The sequence below is a fragment of the Fringilla coelebs genome (genome assembly GCF_963513975.1).
Source record: "Fringilla coelebs genome assembly, chromosome: 1".
Classification (NCBI taxonomy): Eukaryota; Metazoa; Chordata; class Aves; order Passeriformes; family Fringillidae; genus Fringilla; species Fringilla coelebs.
In genome coordinates this window covers 148,501,581-148,526,514 of record NC_140028.1, presented here as the reverse complement: position 1 = coordinate 148,526,514, position 24,934 = coordinate 148,501,581, and the positions used below count along the sequence as shown (strand labels likewise).

General features: G+C 48.5%; 1 protein-coding gene across 2 annotated transcripts; it reads right to left on the bottom strand.

Annotated features, from left to right (window-relative positions):
- Positions 1 to 1,061: 1,061 nt before the first annotated feature.
- Positions 1,062 to 23,677, bottom strand: XIRP1 (xin actin binding repeat containing 1). Of its 2 annotated transcripts, XM_084222971.1 has the most exons (4): positions 23,537 to 23,677; positions 13,013 to 13,167; positions 11,300 to 11,353; positions 1,062 to 9,708 (listed from the first exon to the last, which is right to left on the bottom strand). In XM_084222971.1, the coding sequence occupies exon 4, from the start codon at positions 9,706 to 9,708 to the stop codon at positions 2,023 to 2,025; it is 7,686 nt and encodes a 2,561-aa protein (XP_084079097.1). In that variant the 5' UTR covers positions 11,300 to 11,353; positions 13,013 to 13,167; positions 23,537 to 23,677; the 3' UTR covers positions 1,062 to 2,022. The 2 variants fall into 2 exon arrangements, with proteins under 2 accessions (XP_084079097.1, XP_084079098.1); XM_084222972.1 differs by lacking the exon at positions 13,013 to 13,167 and having other exon boundaries at positions 23,537 to 23,671.
- Positions 23,678 to 24,934: the final 1,257 nt, after the last annotated feature.

Genomic DNA, 24,934 nt, shown 5'->3' with positions numbered 1-24,934 from the left:
GCCTGTAGATCAGTCAGTAGAGCTCCAGTCAGACCCAGAGGCTGGCAGTCTAAATCTGAGCCAGGCTGTAGGACACAGCTCCACAGGCTCACTTGGAGTCCTGTGGGCAGTTTTGGTCACCACAACAAGAAGGACATGGAACTATTCGAGAGTGTCCAAGGGAGGGACAAAGGAGGTGAAGGGCCTTGAGGAGAAGCCGTGTGAAGAGCAGCTGAGGACACTTGGTCTGGAGGAGACTGAGGGGAAAGCTCACTGCAGTCACAGCTTCCTTGTGAAAAGGAGGGGCAGGCACTGATCTCCCCTTGTGTGACCAGTGACAGGAACTGAGGGAATGGCCTGAAATTGTGTCAGGGAAGATTAATGTTGGATGTCAGGACAATGCTCTTTCCCTGTTTCCAGCTGGGGACTGGAACAGGCACCCAGGAAAGTGATCACAGCACCAGCCTGAGCTCAAGAAGTGTTTGGACAATGCTCTCAGCCAGTGAGAGCATGCTCAGTGGTTTTTGGGGATTTCTTGTGCAGGGTCTGGAGCTGGACTCAGTGGTCCTTGAGGATCCCCTCCAACTCAGGATATGCTGTGACTCTGTGAGAAGCAATCTAGTCCCTCCATGGGCTCCTCATATTCCCCCACACCTGGAGTGAACTCCTTGCCACCCTCCCACCCCTGACTCAGGGTGGGCTGAGTTGAGGCACAGCAGTGAGGAGGGGCTGCTCATCAGCTGCTCCTCCTCGTAAGGCTTGTGGAGGTCCAACACCTCAGCTGCCTTCTCCCATGGGGGAAAGGGATACACACAAGGGTCCACACCTTTCCTGGTGTACCCATCCTACCCAGAGCCCTGAACTGGAGGGTCTGTATCACCCTGGACTCATTTTTCAGATCAGAGTATGAACTATGCTGCAGGGCTGATGATCCACCCACAGCATAAAGAAGATGTAGACCAAATCCTTCCAGTGACTCAGAGTGCTCTCAATTTATGATTCAACTGGTCAATTGAGAGATAATTTCCAGGTATTTTCAGAGGAAAGAAGCACTGAACAAAAGAAACTCAACCAGACCAAAGTATTTTTAGAGGTAAAGTTTACCGTCAGAACGCAGCAATAGAAGTTAAAAAAAAAAAGCCACAAAAGATCTAAAATCTTGTGTTGAGAATGTACAAAACAAAGTCATAATAAGAAAAATTGCTTTACAAAGTCTCAAAATCAATTTAAACAGTAAACATGTAGGAAAGCATGGAAAATCTAAACTAAGGGGTTTGTGTATACTGAATAATAAATTACAATTCTAGAAATAAAGAAAAGAAAGCAGTAACCATTCTGTCTCAAGAATCTTTTATAGCATTTTTCTTTGGGGGAATGGCGTTGATAGTAGCTGTAGTTCTTAGCTTTACAATTTCCAGTATCATCAAGCACTTTCCAGGAACTGAAAAACAAACTGATAAATAACTCCCCCAAGCCCAAGAGTGACAACAACTCAAGATATTTTTTTTTTGCTTTTCTTTTCTTACTGGCTAAGAGAAAACCTATCCAACCCACCCATCAATATGAGCTTGTGTGTATATATATATATATGTGTGTATGTGTGTAGGATGCCCTTCCTAGAAAAAGGTGCCATAAAGGTTTTTGTTTGCCAGTGACCAGATTGACTGTTCTTTAACTGATCCTTCCTTCTGCAGTAGTTCAGAGAAGCCCAATCCAACACGTCCAACCACCCCCACCAAACATTCTCGGGGGAAGTACCCTAAGGTGGCCTTGGGTGGATTTTTCCCTTGTGCTTCTGACAGTGCCAGGACTTTGGGTTGTGGTGCAGCACCAAGTCTGTTGGGTTGGCCAGGTGAGGGCTGTTCTCCAGTGTCAAGGCAGGCTGCACTTGTCCTGTCTGTGTGCAAACACCAAGAGGATGACCCTGAGAAGTCTTTAGGGTGTGGCTAAATCCCTGTATGTAATGTGGATAAAACAGGAAAAATGTTTATCGTGGCCTTTCTCTTTTGTCTTATACAGTCCTCTCTCGTTCTGCAGAATCTCCTATTTCTTTGGCTTGGAGTTGCCAAAGGTGACAAAGACCACTCCTGGCTCCTGAAAACTCCCATTGGCGTGGAAGTCTTCCCCTGGGCTCTTCAAGTACCTCCGAAACACAGGCGAGGCAGATACCTCATACTGGGGGTGAGGACCCACATCGCGCGTGGAAGACGTTTGCGTCTCAGACTGCTTGGTGACTGTGGTGGATGAAGTGATGATTTTGTTTCCAAACTGGTCCATTTCCTCGTACTGCTCCATGACAGTCCGGGTGGCTCCGTAGAGCTTGGACCCATCGGGCCCCGTCTGCAGCTCCAAGATGCTTTTCTGCCTCCGTGGATTCTGTGGGCTGGGGACGTTCAGGGAGCGGTATTCCGAAAAGCTGCCTTTCATCCCACAGTGGCAGCTGTCTTTGGAGGTGTCCAGAGAGCACTTGTCTTTGTCACTGGTTGGATGGTTGGCATTGCCAGGCGTGTGCTGTTTCATGGAGCTCAGCCCAGCTTTTGTTTGGACAGGGTCTGATCTCTTCTCTGAGGGTTTCGTGTCGTGCCCAGCAGACCCTGCTGAGGGGTGGTTATAGGAGCTAAAGCTGTTCTGAGCAAAAGCCTCCCTCTTTCCTGGAGAGTCAAGGCAGTCTGGTGAAGGGCCATCCCGGGGGGAATGTGCTGTCCTGGGTGATTCTGCTGGTTTCCTGGCAGCAGACTCAATGGAGATGTAGGAAGGTGAGGAGGGAGAGCTGACACGGGACTGAACGAGGCGGGGGACCTCGAGCTCTGCCTTGGCTGCCTCTGTCTTTTCTGCCACCTTCGCACTTTCCACCGACGCTGCTTCCCCTGTCTCCAGCATGACTTCCTCTTGCCTGGCTTTGCTCGAAACAATGCTGATCTTACGGATGTTGCTACTGCTCACAGAGCTCTGGGCGCTCCCCAGAGACTCCTTGAACAGCCCTGAGAGCCCAGCAATGTCTGACTCAGACTTGAGATTGGAAACAGAATAAATAGCTTTCTTGATGGCCTCCTCGATGTCCTGGATGCGGGCGAGTGTCTGCTCCTTCAGGTGCAGAATCTCAGCACTCGCTCGCTCCAGGTCCTCAAAAACCAGATCCACTGAGGAGACACCGTCAGCGTCCCCCTTTGCCTCAGCCTTGTCCTGTTGCTTGGCCTTCTGGCGCACAACCCACTCGGGGACCTTCTCAAAGAAGCTCTTGAGGGCTTTCACATCCACTTTGCTTGTCTCCTCCTCAAACTCCCTGACTCGGGTCAAGATCTCTTGCAGCTGCTCCTGTCTCCTGAGGTTCTCAAAGATCTCCATAGCCTCCTTGACATTGCCTTTCATGATCTCCTCCTTGTGTACTGACAACCTTTTCCGACGCTCATCTTCCGTTTCTCTCTTTTTTTTTTCTCTCATAACAACCACTGGCTTCTCCTGGGCAGGTGTCTCTGCCTCCCTATCAGGACAATTCATTTCCCTGCTGTTTCCCTGCTGGTGCTCCTCAAAGGAGTTCACTGACTGCTGATGGAAGGACATTGACTGAGACGTTTGCCTCCTCTCATGCACCTGCTGCACGACTCTCTGACTATCCCACGATCCATAAGAATTAGACACACTTTCCCTTTCCACCTTGGATGAGGCGTTTTGTGCAGTGCCATCTCCTCTTTTTGGAGGGCTGTTGTGACCCACAGGGGAGGTGCTTGGCTCAGTTTGTCCTGGCACATCTTGTGCCTGTGCTCTGCCAGGACAGGCTGGAGGTGACAGTGAAGAGCACCCCTTCTCCTCTCGGCATAGCTCTATCTGCCTTTGAGCCACCTCGCCTGGGCACCTCCTTGGAGCAGCTGCTTTATCACTCATCATTCCCTGCTTGACTTCAAAACCAACCACTCCATTTTTCATTGGCTTTGAGGTCTTAGCACTGTCTGGTTCTACCTTTCCTTGTCCTCCTTTGCTGGCCTTGTACCTTTCTTCTGCTATTTGGAGAGGGGTTTTGGCAGTGTATTTTGGCAGCTTTCTCTCAGGGTTTATACCCTGAACCGTGACAGATTTCTTCACAGATGTCTCTGAATGGCAGCATTTTGTTTGAACCTCCTCATAGCCTGATTGTTCATGAATTTCCATGCAGCTTAATCCCAGCTCTGTGGGGGAAGGCTTTGGCTTGTTGATCTCCCTCAAGCCTGAAGGTTTTGGAGGCAGGGGTGGAGGGATGGGTTTTGTTGATCTGCTTGTGCTGTAATTTGCAGAGGCAGAATGGGCCTCATGTAAGAGGTGCTCAGGCTTTGGAGGGGGAATAGGTTTTTTCTTGGGTGAGACAGTAGTCTCTGGTTTTGGAGGAGTCCTGGGCTTCTCTGCAGGACTCTGGTCACTGGGTTTACAGGACAGAGAAGGGAGAGCAGGAAGAGGGGTCTGGAGTAGTGCAGAACATCCTGGGGCTTCATCTTTGCTGGTTGGTAATGGAAGAGCACCTTCTCTTGCTGCTTTAGTTGAGGGTGGGCAATGCTCTGCTTTCATCACAGCAACTGAGGGAGGAGGAGGAAAGTCATTATCAGCCTGTGACCCTGAAGCCACTACAGCAGTCTCCTTACTAGCGAGTTGAGTCTCATTTTTCTTTTTACACACAGAATAGGACTGCCCTGCATTTCTGTATATCATAGCAGCTTTAAAATCCCCTCTGGAGACATTAACATTAGACTTTTCCAGCGACTGAAGTGTGGCCTTTAAATTACCTCGGACAACGTCCTCCTTTTCTACCAGGCGCTGTTCTGTGGCGGCACTTTGCAGTGCTCTGATAGCTGTCTGCACATCCCCTCTGACACCAACATCTCTTTCTTCTTGCTCTGATTGCTCTTTGTAATCAGACTCAACACAAGGGTTTACATAGGTTTTCACGGGTGTGGCAGTATAAAGGCCATCCTTAATGCTAAAATCTCTACTGGGCACAAGTTGGATTTCCTGGCTCAATAGTTGTCGTCCCTGTACTTCCTCAGAAGCACTGACCTTTTTGTGTGATGCTATGCTCTTCTGAGACACGCTTGTGTGGGTCTTGGATGCCTCCTGGACTCTAGTGGTGGTGGTCCTGGTGGCAGTGCTGCTGCTCTCCTGCTTGGTGGATGAGGAGTCCTGCTGGTGTACGGTCGATTGAAGGGTCATGGTCCCCTGTGAGCTGACTGTCTGCTGCCTGCAGGCTGTGTGGACCTCCTCCCTGTTCCTCTGGAACTTGCTCTGAACGTGGTGCTGAATGTTTTTTGCTTCTGCTGTTGCCAGCCTCAGGCTTTGCATTGCAGCCTGGAGATCAGTCCCCAGAGCCTTTTCTTCTGTCTGAGTCTGGCTGGCTTCGCCAGGCACCACACTCTGCTGTTTCCCATCCACTTCTGCCCTCTGAGCTGTAACTTGTGTTGGAAACGTGCTTTGTATCATAGATTTTGGTTCCTTCAAATGGGCAGTGGTGGCTTCTTCTTTCTCTGCCTTCTTGCTGGCATCTGCAACCCTTTGGATTGACTTTGTAGTCACCTTAAGCCCTCCGGACAGAACTTCTTCCTTTCCCATTGCTGTGGGCAGGGGCTTCCCAAGACATTGCACAGTGGTGCCTGCCACACCTGCTGCATGCACAGCCTCTCTCTCTAGCACACCCTGTCTGCCCACACTTTCACATACAAATCCCTTTTTTGCTCCCTCCACAGCCCCTGGCTCACATCCTGCAATTACTTTCTCCATTTGTTCTTTATTTGTCAAGACATGTATGTTAGCCCCCTGCACAACCCGTGGGCCACTCTCATCTGCCCCCTCCTCCTCTGCTTGGGAAGAGATGAGGGATTGTATCTCTGACTCCTGCTGGAGGTTCTTCAGATAGCTGAGGTCTCCCTTCTCAATGCAGCTCGCAAAAAGTTGGACATTTCCCTTCTCATTGTCCTCACGCTTGATGGTGGCTGCTGCTTTCTGCTCCTGAGAAGAAGCCAACAAGTTCCCAATTGTTGACTTCACATCCCCCTTGACGACTTTCTGCTGGACAGAATGGAACAGGAGGGAGTAGAGAGTCATCTTCAGTGATCCTGATTTTGTCTCTTGTAGGACCATCCCCTTTTTGATGGAAGCATCTTGACTGAGGAGACCCTGCAAGGCCTTGGCTACATCTCCACTCAAGTCCTCTTTGCCTTTAACAGCTTCACTCTGGTCCAGCAGCTGCAATGGGCTTACTTTGATCTTGCCCTCTCTGTCCTCCTCCACCAGCATGCTCTGTGCTTCCACATTGGTCCTGTGCAGGAGCTGCAGCATAATCCTTTGCAAGTGGCCTCCCACAATCTCCTCTTTCAGAATCTCTGGAGCTCCTGGGCTGCTGAGCTGGTACTTCACCATCTTCACACTCTCCATATCATTAGCTTCAATGAGGATCCCATCATGCTGGATAGCCTGGCAAGTGCAGAGAGTCTCTAAAGTCTCCTTCATGGTTCTTTCTTTCAGTTCTATTTCTATGCTACCTTCAGAAGCACCAAATTTATCTAGGGGCGTGCTCTCAAAGAGCCACGTTGTGCTTTTCACATCTGCACGAGGGATCTCCTCTTGGGCCCCAGAGCTGGCAGTCACCTCTGTGTCCTTAAGGGTGTCCATGGGCTGGGTTTCAAACAACCAAGTGCAGCGTTTCACATCCCCTTTCTGGCTGTCCTCTCTCTGCACTGTGCTCAGGGATGAGCTTCTCTCTGCGTCCCCGTACAGGGAGTCCACGGGATGGTTCTCAAAGAGCCAAGTGGATGTCCTCACATCACCCCGCTGCACGTCACTGACACTCACCATCCTCACGTACTTCTTCTGGCCCACTTGCTGGGACTCAAAGAGCTGCTTGTTGGACTGAACATCTCCCTTCTGCACATCATCCACTGTTCTGGGCACAGACAGCTTTCCCCCTGAGAAGGAGTCAAGAGGCTCTGTCTCGAACCTCCACCGCGCAGTCTGGACATCTCCTTTCTTGATGTCCTCTTGGGTGACTGCCCTAATCACAAACACCTCTTCTTCCTTCTTGATCTGATCCAGGGGCTTAGTTTCAAACAACCACCGGGCACCTTTCATGTCACCTTTCATGATCTCTTCTTTCTGCACTGAAGTGACCTCATGGTATCCCCCCTCTTTGTCCTGGATAGCATATAAAGGTTGGCTTTCAAAGAGCATTGTGCAGGACTTGACGTTAGCTTTACTCATGGTGTCTTTCTGGATCTTCTGGAGTTCTGTCTCATCCACTTTGTCATGGATTTGGTCAAGGGAATAGGTCTCAAATACAAACCTCTTCCCTCCAACATCTCCCCCCTTGGCATCCTTTTCAGGAGGTATTTCCTGGATGCCCTCAGAGCTGTCCTTCAGGGTGTCCATGGGGTAGTTCTCAAAGAGCCACGTGAACTTGTGCACAGACCCAGCTTCAATTGTTCCAGCATCCTTCTGGGATTTTGGCTTGGTGGCTGTGTCCAAGGGTTTGGCTTCAAAGAACTCTTTCACTCTGGACACTTCCCCAGACTGGAACTCCACACGGCTGGAGTACCGCATGGTTTTTTTCCTGTCAGCTTCACTGGCAGTGCTGCTGCCCAAGGGTTCAGTCTCAAACAGGTGCCGGACAGTTTTGACGTCCACTCCCTGCAATTCTTCCTGACTGTAGGCCTTGCTGACTTGCAAATACTGCTCCTCCTGGCCTTTCAGGGAGTCCAGGGGCTGAGTCTCAAACATCCACGTGTAGGACTTCACATCGGCTTGGGGCACGCTGCCATCCTCCTCCTGCTTCTTCTCAGCCTTCTCGTACAGGGTGTGCATGGGCTGGGTCTCAAACAGCCACCGGCAGGTCTTCACATCGCCCTTCTGGGAGATCTCCCTCTTCACTGAGGGATGCTTCTCCCCTTCTGTGGCTTGGAGATGAATGACATCCATGGGCTGAGTTTCAAAGAGCCACTTGGCTGTCCTGACATCACCAGCCACCACCTCTTGTTTTGTGATCCCCCGTATTATATCCACTTTCTTGATGCTTTCATCAAACTGGTCCAGGGGCCTGGTTTCAAACATCCACTTGTAGTTCTTGACGTCACCGCTGATGATCTGCTCTCTGCTTACAGAGGTGACTTCGTGGAAATTGCCAAAGCTATCCTTGATGGCATACAGGGGTGTTGTCTCGAACAGGATTTGGTTGGCTTTGACGTTGCCAGCTGGAATCTTCTCCTCCTCTTCTTTGGTGGCGGGCTCACCATCAGCCTGCTTAATGCTGTCTAAGGGAAGAGTCTCAAACAGGGTCTTGAAAGATTTCACATCCCCTTTCACTACCTCTTCCACACTGGTGGCTGGAATTTCTTCCTCAAATGTCTTGGAGATGCTGCCAAGGGGACAGGTCTCAAAGACATGTTTTCTTTGCTTCACATCTCCCTTCTCCTCTGCTGAAAGCTCTACTTTCTTCAAACGTCCCACCTCAAAATTGTCTTTCAGGGTTTCCATTGGCTGCGTTTCGAAGAGCCAAAGTGTAGATTTCACATCACCTCCAATTACTTGTTCTTTGGCTACAACACTTTCTGAAGCTTCTCCTTTCAGGGAGTCAAGAGTCTGGGTCTCAAAGAGCAATCGTTGTTTAGTGACATCTGCCCCTGTGACAAAATCTGTCGAAGCCTGGAAGTCCTGTTCTTCAACTGTGATTTCTCTGATGGCATCCAGAGGCTGAGTTTCAAATATCCACCTTGCTCCACTGACATCCGGCCTTCCAATTTCTTCCAGTGAAATCCCACGGATTATCTGCACTTTGGAAGTGTCCTTGTTGATGGTGTCCAGGGGCTGGGTCTCAAAGAGCCAGCGAGCCGTCCTGACCGCATTGGTCTGAATTTCTTCTCGGCACACGGACTTGATTTCATGGATAGTTCCACTTTTGTCTCTGATGGCACAGAGGGGCTCTGTTTGGAAGAGCCTGACAGTCTTCTTGACATCGCCTTTAAGCTCCTGGATTTCTGACTTGAGTTGTAGGATGCTCTTCTCCTCCACTGAGGAGCAGCGTCCTATGGCATCCAAGGACTGTGCTTCAAAGAGCTGTTTGGCCCCTTTCACATCACCCCCCTGGACAGGCTCCTTGAGAACAGCCTCCTGCACCTCAGTTTCATCTGAATACAGTTTATTTAATGTGTCCAGTGGTTGGGTTTCAAACAGCCACCGGGCAGTGCGGACATCCCCTCTGGCAAGGTCTGTTTCTGACACCTTGGCTGATGTGGACAGGTTGTACCCATTTATGGACTGGCTTTCAAACCTCAGGGAAGTGCTTTTCACATCCCCACTGGGAATGATCTCTTCTTCTGTCAGCTTCTTCGTGGCTTGATGGTCCCCAATGGAGTCAAGTGCCCAGTTCTCAAAAATCCAGCGCATGGACTGGACCTCTCCTGGGAGAACTTTATCCAGGTTCACGGAGGCCTGTGCATTGGGGTCCTCGGTGTTAAGCATTTCTGCCAGGTCCTCAGTCACAGCTTCTTCCAGGTTCTTCCTGAGCTCGGGGTGCATGTGCCTGTAGAGCCTCTTCAGCTCGTTCACCTGTCGCTGCTGGTAGAACTTGGAGAAGGCTTGCTTTGGAGGAGGCACGGGGAGTGCATTGAGATCCTGAACCCCTGGAGCCACGACCTGGACTGAGCCAACAGCTGGAGGTGGGGGCAAATCATCTTCCATTTTCTGGGTGGCAACCTTGGATGATTTCTGAGCCTCTGACATCTTTGGGGAAACAGTTTTAATCATCAGCATCACCTCTCACCCCCCTTCCCCGTGGCTGTTAATGGAGTGAATGGCAAAGGGGAAAGCCAACAGGGGAAATCCATGCTCCCAGTTAGCTCCATACCTTTGGTTCAGTAGCACACAGCACTCCAAAACATCACACCACTGCACACGCTTCAGGCTTGGTGTTAGCCCTGGTTCCACAGCAAAGCAAGGTCTCTAATCCAGGTGAGGTGGTTAGTCTACAATTCCCAAGATTCAGTCAAGCTAGAGCACAACACGGGTGCCCAGTTTGGGCTATGTGACCAAGAGAGAGTGACCACAAGAAGGATAAGGCTGACTTAGAAAAGTCAGTGAAAAGTTAACTTCTCCCTCCTGCTGGCCAGTGTCCAGAAAGAACTGTTGTGTCCCTGGCTGAGGACCTGCAGGGAACAAAAGATCTGGGTGCAGGAGAAAGCCAAAGAGCTATTTGTGAAGAGGTCTCAGGAAGAAATTGGGGAGAAGGAACCAAAGTTTCAAACTGAGCTGATGAGGTTGGCTGGTGAGGTAACATGATGAGCTTTTGGTAGCACGGTGGGGTACCCACTCACTGCTCAGGAGGGAGGGCTTGGGGAAGGATGTTCATCTGATTAGTGACTTCTTCTGTTGCACTCAGAAGTGTGCCCCATTTGCACAAGAGTAGATGCACATTTACACATTTGGAGACTTAAATAAAGCTCTTCTGACTGGCTGACTTGTACAGGCATGAGGCTAACTAAGGTCTGCTGGAATCAGCAGGTCTCATGATCTGTGCTGCCTGAGGAGGAAAAGCAAGGCTGAGAGACCAGAGGTTGGGGGTAACACCTATAGCTGAGGGCCAGGAAAGTTAGACCTGTTTATACTCGGTCAGACTGAGCTCATCTCAAACTCACAGCAGTGCTGGTACAGAAGTGAACAGAGTGGGCTGTGCTTGTCCAGTCTCCCTCTGAGCCTCCATTTCTGCAATTTTTCTCCTCAGTTTGTGCATCCTGAGCACCGAACACTGAACTGAATACCTGCAACCTGCACTGCCTGGGCATTTATCCACAGGGAAGGTAGCTGAAGCCTTTAATCATTGTCTAAAAGAGACTGAAATCCTGGTGGCTTTCCTTTCAGTAAACAGATCTGCTGACCCTTGGCATGCCTGTGCAGTTACGTCTGCAGAGTTATGCCTGGAATATTATTAGTTGTTGCTCAAAGCAATGGTGCATGGTGTTATTTCACTCTGTTACACACAGATTGTTCTGGCTAAAAATAAATTTTGAACATTAGTAAAAGAAACCCACACTCAGAACACCAAAATCAGCATATTCTGCAGCGAGTGAAAAATGCAAATCTTTTGCATGAGCCAATGTACTTGGAATGCACTTTTTAAAATAAGGGGTTTGTCTGTTTTTTTTTTTTTTTTTTTTTATCTGTGAAGAACTTCTGAATGTGGGGAAGGGCAGCCGAGCAGCTGATAGCTATATTCAGCATGTAAGTGCTCCTGGCTGCCTTGTGTGGGTATTTAGATCACACTCACAGGCCACAAATATTTGGTTAGATAACAGTGCTTATCTTAAGCATTTCCTACCTTGGTATTTTTCTGTCTGTGGGGAGAGTGAATGGAGTTGTCCTTCACAGTACTCTGGAAAAGATATGAGGAGAAATGCCATTAAACTACACAGCAAGACACATTATCTGCATATATATTTTTATATACTTATGTGTACTAAAGTGGATATAAATTACAGAGAACTGAAAACCATGCATGTTGTCAGTTCATTGGTTCATTGGCAGTTCTGTACAGCTGAGAAAGCAGTCTTATTCCAGGTTGATCAGATATATGTTTCCTAATGTCTCAGTCAACAAGCAAAACCACAAACATTTTTTTTTTTAAGTTAGGGAAAAAAACAAAACTAGCACTGATTTCTCCAAAGTTTGATTTAACCTATATTTTTTCTTATACTTAAATATTTTAAAAAATGAAACTGATCTACGTTTGTAATTGCATTATGAATTGTGTAATTTATTATTTTGAAATTTTAAAGAGTTTTCTTGGCTCTCTAACCAGCTGTAATTTTCCAAATGCAGTGTCCACATATTTATTTTTAACTGATTCTGCTTCATCTGGACCTCTCCCTGATATCACTCATGAGAGTGCATCTCTGAACAGGGGCCCCATAAAAGGTTCAGAGTGTGGGGAAACCTGAACGTGCCAGCAGGAAGGGTCCAGATATGAAATTCCATCTCATGTCACTCCTGAATCACCAGTGGAACTGGGAAAATGGGAAAAATATGCCTCATAACCCTTATAACCTGTATTATCCTGTGGCCTAGTGATCACCCTGGAGTGGAGGATTAAATCCCTGGATCCCAGATTAAGGGATATAAACAGAGAAGCACAGGTTGCACTGCAAAGTTATGCTTGAATGTGGCACATATGGACATATATATAGGGGTGTGTGTGTGTGTGTGTGTGTGTGTGTGTGAGTGTGGCATTCACATTCTCTGATAAAATCCCCTCGCCCAGGATTTTTCTCCTGGGAAACTGAGAAGCCTCAGAGAAAAGGAAAACAATTCTTATCTATTTGCTTCTCCTCTGTTTTGCTCATCTGGAATGTGTTTGGAGATTGTTTACCCACAGGTGATGGTTTCATTACATTCTAGTGTGAGTTGTTTTGACTCTTTGGCCAATCAGGGAGAAGCAATGTTGAGACTCTGGAAAGAGTCACAATTTTTTATTATTATCTTTATAGCATTTAATAAGTATCCTTTCTGTATTCTTTCGTACAATGTAGTTTAGTATTATATAATATAATGTAATATCATGAAGTAATAAATTAGCCTTCTAAAAACATAAAATCAAATTCATCATTCCTGCCTTCGTCAGGACATTCCCAGCAAATACAATGTGTGTGTGTGGGAATGGGGACAGCATGGAGACATATGTGTTGCTCTGTACTGATTATTTTCTCCATGGATATATATGAATATAAACGTGCAAATAAAGAGGAAATCTTATTATGAGTAAACTGTGCAGGCTAGTGGATGTGGGGCTGTGTGTGTGTGTGCTTGGTGTGTGTGCATGTGTGAATTTAATAAGTATGTGATATATGCGTGTGTTTGTACACATCTTACATTTGCAAGCAGCAAGGGTAAAATGGTCACTTTTGGGAAACCAGACGTGGTGTTTCTTCAGATTTGCAAAAGCACACAGATTCTCTGTCACCTCTCACAGCCACTTGCCAGAGGGGACATTGCTGGGATGCCGCTGGTGGCGGGGAGGGGAGGACCCGGTCCTTACCGGCTGTGCGGGGCTGGCGCCGGCAGCAGCAGCTGTCTGCGAGAGATACAGAGCCGACAGCTCCTTCACGGAGGGTGCAGAGCACCTCCCTCGTCCTTGCTGAAGTGTGTGGCTGGCGCTGCCTGACGGGTCTAAAAATGACCGTGCCCGATCATCTGAAACAGGGACAGAGGTGTGCGGTGAGCCGCGGGCAGGAGGGCAGGGCCAGCAGCTTCCCACGGGCTCTGCTGGGCTCCTGGCACTGCACACCAGGGCTCCCCACACCCCCCACCCTGGTCCCCAAAACTTAACATCACACCTTTCCTGTTCAGGGAAAAAACATGGACATTCCCATCCCCTAGGTGGCTGAAGCAGATTGTTGAGCCTGGATGAGAGTGACACTTTGGCAGTGACCTGATGGCCCCATTCCTGCTTCCCTGGGCAAGGCCGTCACCAAACACCAGCCAGTCAGAGCACATGGAGGAATTACACATATGCAACTTGAGCCAATTCCTGCTTTTTTTGCTCCACGGCCACACCACTCTCCTATGGGTGTACTCACAAGCAGTTACATCCTCTTTGCCTCTCCCCTGGGAGCTCGTTTCAGGAGAGATGAAAAGGGTGAGACCTGCCACAGTATGTACCAGGGAGCCCTTGGCAGAGCCTTCAAACCCTGCTCTGAATTTAGAGACCTGATATTTTGCACCAGTTTCCATGGGGTCCCCCTTTGAAAACTGGGTTCTTTCAATTTTCAAAGAAAGAAGCAACTTCAAAATGTAGCCAAGAACTTTCTTGTGTTAAATCTGCCAGGTGTGAGGATGGTTATCTCCACCTCCCATCACAGACACACACAATATGTAGAGCTTTGCACCTCCAGGGTGCCTCTCAGCCCTCCAGGTTGGTCAGGGCTGTAATTTCTCTGTTCCCTCTGTACAAACACGAGAAGGTTCTCCCGTTCTCTGCAGGGCTTGTGCTGCTGCATTTGGATTTAGTGAGGTATTTGCAATGCTTTTGGTTTGAACAATGGGCTCTCTCTCCACAAATCCAGCTATTGCACAGGCAGGAAAGGGCTGATGTACTTTTTAATATGTGCACACTAGAAGCACTGCAGCCATTCCAGCATTCTTTGCCCTAAAACCGCAGCCCCCCAAATCACGAGAATTAGAGAACAACAAACCTACTGACTACTCTTCTTCTTTGTGTTTTGAATTTTAAGTTCAGATTTTCAGGTTTTTCTCTAAAATACTGAAATAAACTTACTCTGGTTCTATTTTAATTTGACAGGAAGCAACTCTATGCACTAAAAATGTACTCCAAATGAAATACCAGTTCCTACAGGCACAAGCATGCACCAGAAAGCCATGATGACAAGAGCAGAGGGACCTCAGTGTGTTGTCAGACCCTGCCAGCTGTGCTGCTGGAAGGTGTCAAACCTCAAGATTTCTGTTGCCCTTTATTTCAGCTGCTCCTGCAGGTGTGCAGGCATTATGATGCAGAACCAAGGCTGGATACATGGGGAAGCAGTGGGATGCAATGCAGATTTAGCTGCCCAGTTCTGCTGGAGGTCACTAGGACACCAGAGGAGAAAACAGAAGGTATTTCCTTAATGATTTTCTTTTTCCTTCCCAAAATCTCCATCTAAATATGGCACCTCTCTCCCTGATTTCTGCTGTTCACAGCTTAAACACTGAGTCAAAGGGAATTATCTGTCCACAGCCACTGCAGACAGTTGCAAGGCTGGGGCAGACGGTGCATCCTGAGATAGGCTTTGGGTTTGCAACCACCCTCTGGCTGCATCATTTCCCCCCAGTCTGCTCAAGACACCCCAAATTTTGACTAGATCCTTGATTTTTGAGATGAACAGCATCCAGGAAATCATAGAATGGCTTGTGTTGGAAGGAACTTTGGAGAACATCTTGTTCCAACCCCCTGCTGTGGGCAGGGGTGCCACTCACTAAGCCAGCCTGCTCTGAGCCCTGTCCAAGTGGCCTTGAACACATCCATAACTTTGGGCAACTCATTCTCACGACCCTCACAGTAAAGAATTTTTTCCTGATATCTAATCTTAATCTTTTCTCTTGTAGTTTAAAACTGTTCCCCTTTGTCTAGCGACATCAGGAGGGTCCTTGCAGGAGGGACTTAGAAACCTTTGGGGAATCTGTAAAAAAATTCCTTTTTGAGAGATTTGAAAAAATCTTGTCTGGGAATGCCTTTCTTTCATCCTACATTGCTGAATTACCTACTGGAAAGGCAGAAAGGAGTCCAATCAGTCTGACAAGCAGCAAGTTTCTTTGCATGGTAATGAGATTTGGCTAAGTCCTGCAGTAAGAGCAATGGGGAGAACTGGGCACAGTGAGCCTTCAAGGTAGAGAGGAAACCAAGCAAACATTTTCAGCCTTTCTGGGGGTGAAAATGAACAGAAGCCCTAGGCTGTCTTGAAAACCACATCTAGGAGGTGGGACCACCTCATGGCAAGGCAGGGACCCTGCCTAGGCTGACATCAGTGTTCCTGTGCTTGACCACTTTGGTGAGAAGTGCTTAGCAAAAGCATCCCTGTGTCCATGAGCGGGGCTGGTGGTGTTTGATGGTCTCCTCCCACCCCTGGCTATGGGCATTACTGCTGAGATGATATAATTTGTACTGACCTATAGGACCTTAGGTTCACATACTGCACAAAGAAAAGCAACATGCCCCTCCAGCCATGAGCAAATAGTACAGCTGAAGGAGGATTTCCAGTTCAGGCAGAGGGAAATAGCACAGTGTCAGTGTTGCCCGTTCCTTCACCCCTTAGCTTGGATGGATGAAAAGCCACAGGGCTTGTTTTAATGACAGATATAATTAGATACAAGGCTTTTGTTGAAGGCATCCCCTTATTGCTTCCTTTTTTTTTTCTTTCTTTTTCTTCTTCCCTTCTCATTTGTGACTATTTTTTTTTTCAGTGCACAGGCTGTGCACAGCCCTGTGTTTGCTTATCACTTCTCACAAAGCCTCCTGCCTTGGAGAAGGGCTGCTCCAACCCTCTGTGCTGGCTCTGTGCTTGCACAAAAATCTGGTCTCTGCCTGAGGAAACAGGCTGCTGCCTCCCTCTAAATCGCTAATTATAGATAAGAGCCGAAGAACAACAGTTCGTTCTGCTAGCGAGAGGGCTGATCCGCCACGTGTGCCCGGATAGAGACATCCGAGCGGCACCGAGGACGCGCCAGGAGCTGGGAGCAAGGCGCGGCTTCACAGCATCCCCCGGGAGGGAGCGCGGAGCTCCCCGGCCGGAGATGCTGAAGCACAGCTAAAGGTCGCTATGCACTCAGGCTTAGGGTGATATTTGTTGTGTACGAGGTGGAAGCTAGGTCTGAAACCAGGGCCAGGCTCCACATTTCTGCCTCGCTGAGCGAAAGGGCTCCGCTGGCGCGTTCGGCATCCGCCCCGGCGCTGAGTGATGCATCCCGCGCCGCGCTGATTGACTGCGCGACTGCGGCCCCAGGGGTGTTAAACACGATACTTCAGGCATTAAAGCATCCCTGCGAGCTAAAATAGGAGGAAAAGATCTCCTGAAGCCCCCCTCCTCCCGTCCCACACAGCGGCTGGCACCGCGGCCGACGGCGCTGCTATCCAAATGAAGGATACAGGGAATGCTCCTCCCTGCTGGCGTTTGTCGGCAAAATGTCCTTCGTGTCACTGTCTGGCGCCGGATGAATCTGCACATTTTGTGTCAGGGGCTGCAATGTTTGGACTGCCCATAAGGAGCAGCTGTCGGGCTTCTTGAGCCCTTCCCTTGCCCCGTGTATGTGCAGGTCGGGCTTGGTTTACAGCCTCTCTGCCCTGTAAGTCACACCCCAGGCAGGCAGGGAGGAAACTTGCAACGGGAAAATAATTCCTTGTATTCGTTTGTAGTCACTGATATTTCTAAACAGGGGGAGTAGGCAAGGCAACGGGGTGGGGGGAAGGATTCATAAATATTCATCTGAAAGTTCACTCACTTCCTCTCCAATTATTGCCCATAAATCACTCAACTGCTTTGTCTCCTGCTGGAGATAATATTGCAGGTCTCTTGAACCAGAATCATCTTACACCTGGCAGCCAAATCCTAACAAGTGGAAAACAAATCACCAACAAAACCTCTGCCCCCTCCCTCCCCTGAGAAAACCCCATCTCAGCAGCAGCAGGGCAGCTCTGTCTCACTCTACTTTCTATTTAAACCACTTTATCCAATGAACAAACAACGCTACCCACCTGTTGGTGTCCACCACCTCTGCTGCTGGCGCTGCTTCACAGCCCGGCTCCCACCACCAACCCCAGTGAGCTACCGAGCGCCTGAGTCACCTATTAAAAAAGGAAGCTGCAAGCTCAGCACCAGTCTCCCGGGTCGCCTGGCCAACCACATGTCATCAGCTGTGCTCCCAAAATCAGCCACCCTGAGCAAACACAGCTGCTAAGCAAAGCCCTTTGTGCCGCCGCCGCGCGCGCTGCGGGAGCCGGGCTTGTGTAAGGGGGCCTGGGAGCAGATGGGGGCTTGCACAGGGCTTGTAAAAGTCAGGGATGGGCCTGTGGGGCAAGTTCTGCTGGGGTTCTGTCCCTTTCCATTGCTCACTGATGGGTGCAGTGCTGCAGAGACCATCTCCTCCCAAATCTGGGATCGTCCACCCCCTGCTCAGTGTCTGGTGGTCAATTTTGGGTTTGCCTTGTTGGCTGCTGGGCCTGGGCTGTCCTGTGCCATGGAGCACAGGTGTGCTGTGGTCTAATGCCTTGGCTATGCCATGCCTCCAGTACCACGAGACATTTGGTGCCTCTCATAGAGCAGGACCCAAACCCAATTCTCAGAGGCCGGTAGGAGCAAAGGGACTCCTGTCCTGGAGCTCCTGAGCACTCGGGCAGTCAGGGCAGGAAAACAAGTGACTTTCTATTCCAGGAGAATGGAGATGAGCTGACAAGGAGGTGCTGCTTTGTGACTCTCTGGGCTGGTGGTTCCCTGGGAATTTGGGGCTGGTATTCCCCCCTGCCTTGGATCAGCCATGGGTTACCCCCATCAGATGGTCACTACCAGCTCAGCCTCCTGACCCAGGAGTGTGTGACACCCCTGTGTGACTGGACATGTCCCCAGTACCACCTGCTTGTCCCTGCTGTTCATCCCAGTGAAACATTAGCACCTCACTGACCTGTCCCAAAGCTGGAAGCACATCCCTGCAGATGGGAACCCCATTTCTAAGTGCCTCTGCCGCTGGAGGTGGGAGCTGCATGTGCAGAATCACATCTGTCCCATCCTCCTCCCAGTTTTTCCCCCCAGAGAATCAATTTCCTGACCAAAGTGACTCCTAAATACCAGCACAGCTCCATGGCTGGGCTGGGGGAATTTGCACAGATGGGTGAGCACCCATAAAAGCTGGCTGGGACACCGGTGCTGCTGATTAATCCAGGAGCCAGGCAGCCCATTGGGGCTGCTCAGCCAGCAGGGAAAGGTTTAAATCTCTGCCCTAACCCCTCTGCCAGCAGCCCTGGTCCACAGGAGAGCTCTGCCAGAGGGAACACATTCTGAGGGAGGTGTGGGAAGCAGGGCAGGCTCCCTGCTGTCCCAGTTTGGAGGCTGCTGGAAAGGTGAGTGGTTCTGGGATGCTTCAGTGATGGGTGGGCAGGGAAGGGTAGTTCTGGGACAGAAAGGATTTGGGCAGGAGAGAATCTCTATCTGTTCCTCATTGCCCTCATGACCTACTCATGAGGCTTTAGAGAATGTTAAAATACCATCTGTTTTCTCCTGAAGGAACGGGAAAATAGGTGGGACAAAGATGCAACAGGGAGCATGGATGGGATTTTAGAATCTAGCAAAGACTGAGGACCAGTCATGCTCTGCAACACTCTGCTCACCCTCATTGGTGCTCCGTCCTGTGATCACACTTTGTTCTCTTTTCAAACCACGGTACTTTCTCTCATTTTCAGTCCTACAAAGGACTGTGAGTGTTTGAAATTCAGGCTTTTTCTTTCTGCTGTGGATTGGCCCATTATGTGCCAGAGTGGCATTGGTAAACATTTTCTTTTTACATAGAATTCATGTGATTTTTTACTGGTTTGGTCCAAGAGTTCCTGTTTTAACTATACAGGCTAGGAATTGACCTTCAAAAGTAAGTACTGCAATTTCCTCATGCTCACCTACCAACTCAGATATAAGAACAGCAGTAATTGCAACTGGATGATTAATAAAAATCATACAACCTAACAAGGCTTTTTTTTTCTGATTACAAACTTTCACGAGCACACCTTGTCCTTTCAAATAAATTTGTCCAGCATCACACAAAATAGATCCCTGATTTGGAAGTGGGGAGCCCTGCTAGTATAGAACATAAATGTAATGACTAACACATATCAAATAAATAGAAATTATTCCCTTTTGAAAGGGTTTAAGAGAGATTTTGCTCTGTCTGCAAGCCATATCTTGCAATTATAAGGGAAGCTCTGGTACACAGAGTTAATAGCTGATTTCTGGGGTGGGAAATGGGCAGAAAAGAAAAGCACCAGAAACAGAGGAAGGTGCTAGACAAAGAGGTTAAATAAAATAATGTAACTAAAGACCAGCTGTGTTGAAGAGGAAATAAGATTTAAATTACCATTTCATGCTTTTAGGAGTTGTCCACTAATTATAGTAAAATAATTAATGTTTTGCACACATGTAAAGTTGCATTTGCAAATCTGAGAGGGTGGAAGGGGTTGCAGGAAAAAGCCCATTTTTTGAGGAACGTCTTGTTTCCTGCCCTTGATTTTCAAAATCAGATCTCTTTGCAATTTCCAGCACCTCCAAACTGAAGGCTCATGATCTTTGGTCATTTCTGCATGATTTTGGCTCTTTGGTATCAGCTGGAATGTCCTTTGCAGGAGCAGCATCATGACCCCCCAGGTAATTTAGAGAGCTTCTGAGGAGAAGAGTTGGGAAAATTTAGCCTCAGGCAGAGCTGAGTATCTGCCCCAAGGCAGCTCAGGGCTATTTCTGGGCTTTGCAAAAATCCAGGAATGTGGAGGACTCTATTCTGGGCACCAAAAAATGCCAAGAAGCTCTGCTGAGAGACAGCTGCGAGTGGCATTGTGGCATTGCTGCTTGGGGACGTGGCCTTCCCGCGTGGGCCCAACTGCTGTGGGCTCATCCTCCCTGAGGAGGGATCCAGCATCACCCCCAGGCTGGGTACCAAGGTGGGTGCAGCCCCACTGTGCCCTGGGCATTGCCTCGTTCTCTGTGTCCCTCTGCTCTCACAAACATATTTTATGAAAAATCCTTTCATTAGGATCTTTTCTCCTGAGAAGCTGGGAAGCTTCAGCTTCTCCATGTTTTGCTGCTTTGGAATGTGATTTGGAGAATTGTTTACCCAGCATGTGAAATTGTTTTTACTTGATGACCCATACAGCCACCTGTGTCGAGGCTGTGAGGGGTCACAAGATTTTATTATTCATTCCTTTCCTTTTCCTTGCTAGCCTTCTGATGACATCCTTTTCTTTCTATTCTTTTAGTATATAATTTTCTTTTAATATAACATATATCATTAAACAATAAATCAGCCTTCTGAAACATGGAGTCAAGATTCTCATCTCTTCCCTCGTCCTGGGACCCCTGTGCACACCCCCACGCTGTGCTAAGTCAATAAAGGGTTAATCACGGCCGGTGGATGTTTAGTGCTCTGTCCCTGGCCGTGTGTCACTGCGGGTGTCCAGCGCTGCCCCGGCACACCGCGGGTCACGCCCCGCTCATTCTCGTACCCTCCAGCGACTCTTTATCTGCTATTCACAGAGGGGGTTTTCACTGCAGCGGTGATAAACACTCCTGCTTGACATCCATTTCCCCACCTCTCTGTCTCCTCTATCCCATCATCAGCGCTAGCATGGAGGGGCTTGGCAGCTGGCCTGCAAGCAAAGCTGAGTTCATAGAAGAAATAACAATTGATGACTTTCGAGTGTATGTATAGCAAAGAAGAGGACAAGGCTGTTAGCACAGAAACAGATTAGAAAAGATACATGAAAATTTTTGTAAGCTCGACTATGTGCAGAAGTAGATGTGTAGATTAAATAGTAGATAAGTAGATGTGTAGATTAATAAGCAGATGCATTATTACATTTCTGTAAAACTTTTACTAATTATATTGACGCTAATAGTTTGAGTTTGCACCAATAAATATAATAAGTTATTGTGATGTGTAGTTAATAATTTAAGATCACACTCTTTCTTAAGAGTATATAAGCTGGAGAACACGTGAAATAAAAACTTTTTCTTTTTAGACCCTGATTACATGTGTTTTTATCATGTCCAACCTAAGAGTAACACACTACTTTTATCCCAAACCCCTCTCCCAGGATCTGTTCCCTCCTGCACTGCAGCATCTCAGCCCTCACACCCCGGAGCTCAGGATGACCATTCATGACAGCAGCTTCCCTCCCTCTAAACCCCCTTACCCAGGAAAAGCAGCTCCCAGCTCCCCACTGGAACAGCCTCAGCCTGGGGAGAGGGCTTCTGGGCATGCCACAAATACCAGACCTTGTAAGGGAAGCCCTCTCTCCCCCCTCTGAGAAGATACCTTGGGAATGTGTGTGCAGGCATCTGTGAGCATCCCCAGCCTCACAGCCTGCCTGGGATGCAGGGCCCAGCTGGGATCAGGCTCCTGCCTCTCCCAGCATTTCCCTGCCGTGCCATGGTGTTTACGTGGGGGCATGGCAGGGATGCCACGTGCCCTGAGGAGCTGCAAGGCCCTGCCTTGCCTTTCTATTCCTGTCCTGGTGTTTCCATGCTGCTGTCAGCTCTGCTTTGCTGGCAGCCAAGAAAACTTAATGCTGTTTTGGAGGAAAGAGTCACACCCCAAACCAGTTTGGCAGTATTCTTTAAAGAGAAAACCCCAAACCCACTCGTGGCTACTGAGATTCCCAGGAATTTCCATTTGTTTCTGAGTGAGGCAAATTTCCAGTGAGAATATGGAAGAGGAGAGAAATGGTTGGCTTGAAAGTGTAAGATGCCAGTAAGGTACAGTGCTTCAAGGAAAGATTCCTACTACTCTCTTCAGACCCAGTCCTGGGACTTTCACCAGAGCTAAAGAAGGATTTTCTCCCTCCCTGTTATTACAGATTTAGGGCATCCTTGCCTGGTTTTCCCCCAAAAGGAAGCTTTTGTATTCTCTAAAATACTGAGTCTATTCAAGGGCTGAAAACAACCTTTGCAAGATGTTCCTACAAATTTCCACCCCTGCTGAATCCCTTAATTGCCACTAGTGAATAATTTACCACTTTGCCTGAACAACAGTATGGATTTTTATATTTTGCCTCTTCTCACAAAGTGATACCTGTACCTGAGGCATAGGGAAAGGAAGACAACTCCACCTTTTTTCCCCTAAATCCCTTTTTTCTAACCAAAGTCTGAAGGCACTTCATTTTTTAATTTTTTTTTTATACAAAGATTGGAGACTGGAGGGAACTGGGGAAAGCTACAGAATTTCTCTGAAAATTACAGAATTACAGTTTTACACTGAATTACAGAATTAGTTATTCTCACAGCCATCAGCTGGACATGAATCTCAGAAAGAAATATTGGCCATTGACAAATGCATGAGCTGAAAAAAAATACAGCTTTCAGCTCAGGTCAGGCCCTTCCCATGGTGACTGAGGGGCATGCCCAGTGCTGGACCTGAAGTCCTGGCTCTCCTGGTGACCACAAGACAGCCCTTAGAGCCAAAAGGCAGATGGATAATCAGGTGGGACACACACATGTGCACACACAGGGGCACATTTCTGCTCCCCCTTAGAGTCACACAGGTTTTTGGAGTGTCCTTCCACACCTGTGAGCACAAACAGGGAGTGGGGTATGGGCTGCTGACCCCACGGGCTCCTGAAGCCCTTTGTTTGGCTTAGGGCCACAAACACATTTTCCAACCCTCTCTGGAGACAGGGATTGAAGAAAGAGGGAAAGAAATTCCCTCCTTAACTAATCCTGCCAGTCTCCTGTTCTCCATGGATGTAAGATGAAGCAAAGCTCATTTCATTCTGAACACTCCACGTTTTGCTGCCTACCCACTCCCAGTCCTGAGCAGGATTTGGGTCTGGAAGGTGTCCCCTCCACCCCCAGCATCCCTGTGGCTCAGCTGGATCCCATATTGATTCTTTCCCCTATTTGTGCTCAAGGTGATCATAAAGAACAATATTTTTTTGGGGGAGAGAGTAGACACTAAGATCTTTCCCCATGAATTTAAGCTTCAAAGCTGAGATTTTCAGTATTTTAAGAAAACTTTTCAGTCTTTACAAGAAAAGCACAGAGTTACAACGCTCTGTTTCTGTCTAGAACACACCCAGGTGCCCTGAACCATGGTCACGAACCCAACCAAAGCCCCCCTACATGGAGCACACCATGCAGCACAGAGCAGGATTTACCAAGATCCAGGCCAGCAGTACAAAACCCATGGCTTTCCATGAGCTCCAGCACTGCTTTCATAGCATGAAGCACTGAGCATTCTCCTTTGCCCTGCATTTTGGGATCAGTCTGAGGTTCATATTCACACAACACTTCACCCCTTCCTAATCTACCCCACCATTACTTACAGGGAGGTCTCTGCAGTCCCAACAGCTGAGCCGAGTCTCAGACAGCCCCAGGGGAAATTCTGTGTGAAGCCCAGGGCCAGGCAGCCCTTTGTGTATCCCAAAAGGAGCCCTGCTCCACACCCCACACCCTCAGTCCTGTTCACTGCCTCCCAGTGGTCTCTGGCAGCTGGTTTTATCTCAGGGTGCTGGGCTATGTTGAGAAGATGAACTACTTGGTCTATTTTTAGGGAACAGTGAAATTGCTCTTCCACCAGGCTGAGTCAATCATCAGTCCCAGCAATTCTGAGCAGGGGTTGGGAAAGGCTGGGGCCCTGGTTTATTTTCAGAATTTATTCATTCAAAATACCCCTGGTGTAGCCTGGTCAGGGATGGGGATGCAGCCAGGCAGAGGTGCAATGGGGAAGAGGCATTTCCCTGACTCACTGTCACGTCCTCAGGCTGTGATCCTCACAGCCAGCCCCCCTGCCACCTCTGACCACTGCCAAAGTTTTAAGAGAAATGCTGGGAAGGTGAGAGATATTACCTACATTTTCTGATTCCCTGTTTCCTCATCAGTTCCAGCATTTCAGAAGCAAGAATGAAAAAATTTTCTTTGGGAAAGTGACTAAAGAAGGGCAACCACTCTACCTGCTTTATGGTAAACTGGGAATTGCTCCTGTCACTGCAGCAATGTGGGGTCACAGGTGGCTGCTCTGGGAAGTGTTTGGAGAGGGATAATAATAAAGCACTCAATCCTGGAGGGCTCTTGATGCCCTCAAAGTTCAGCTGGGCAAAGGGTACTATTTTAGCATGCTAATGGTGAGTAAAACTGTGTGCCAGAGCTGGTGATCCTGCCTGGCCAAGCTGATCCACAAATACAAACATAACCAAAGGCTCTGGGGGTGCTTTTCAGAGCCCAGCTGTAGCAGGCTGGGATACAATTTGACTGAGGTACCCGGTAATATTGAACCAGGCCCAACTGTTCTCTCTGGTTTGCTTTTCTGAGACCTTTAGAGTGCATGTTTGAGAACTCCACCCCGTGGCAATGGAAGATGTGGGTTGGCTGTGCCAGCAGCACAAGTCCCCATCATCTGAGATAAAACACTCCATGCTCTTTGTTGCAAAGGGCCAAGCAAGGGATGCTGATTTTCCACTTCCACAGAATCCCAGAGGGGTTTGGGTTGGAAGGGACATTAAAAATCATCCAGTTCCCAACCCCCTGCCATGGACAGAAACGCCTTCCACTAAATCACGTTGCTCAAGGCCCCATGCAATCTGGCCAGGAGCACTTCCAGGGATGGGGCATCTACAACTTCTCTGGGCAACCCATTTGAGTGCCTCACTACCCTCTGAATAAAGGGTAACATCTAATATAAATCTCTCCTCTTTTAGTTTTAAATAACTCCCCCTTGTTCTCTC

What these genes read in the sequence shown, in the direction of transcription:
- XIRP1 (XM_084222971.1), bottom strand. Translation starts at nt 9,708, where the DNA reads ATGTCAGAGGCTCAGAAATCATCCAAGGTTGCCACCCAGAAAATGGAA.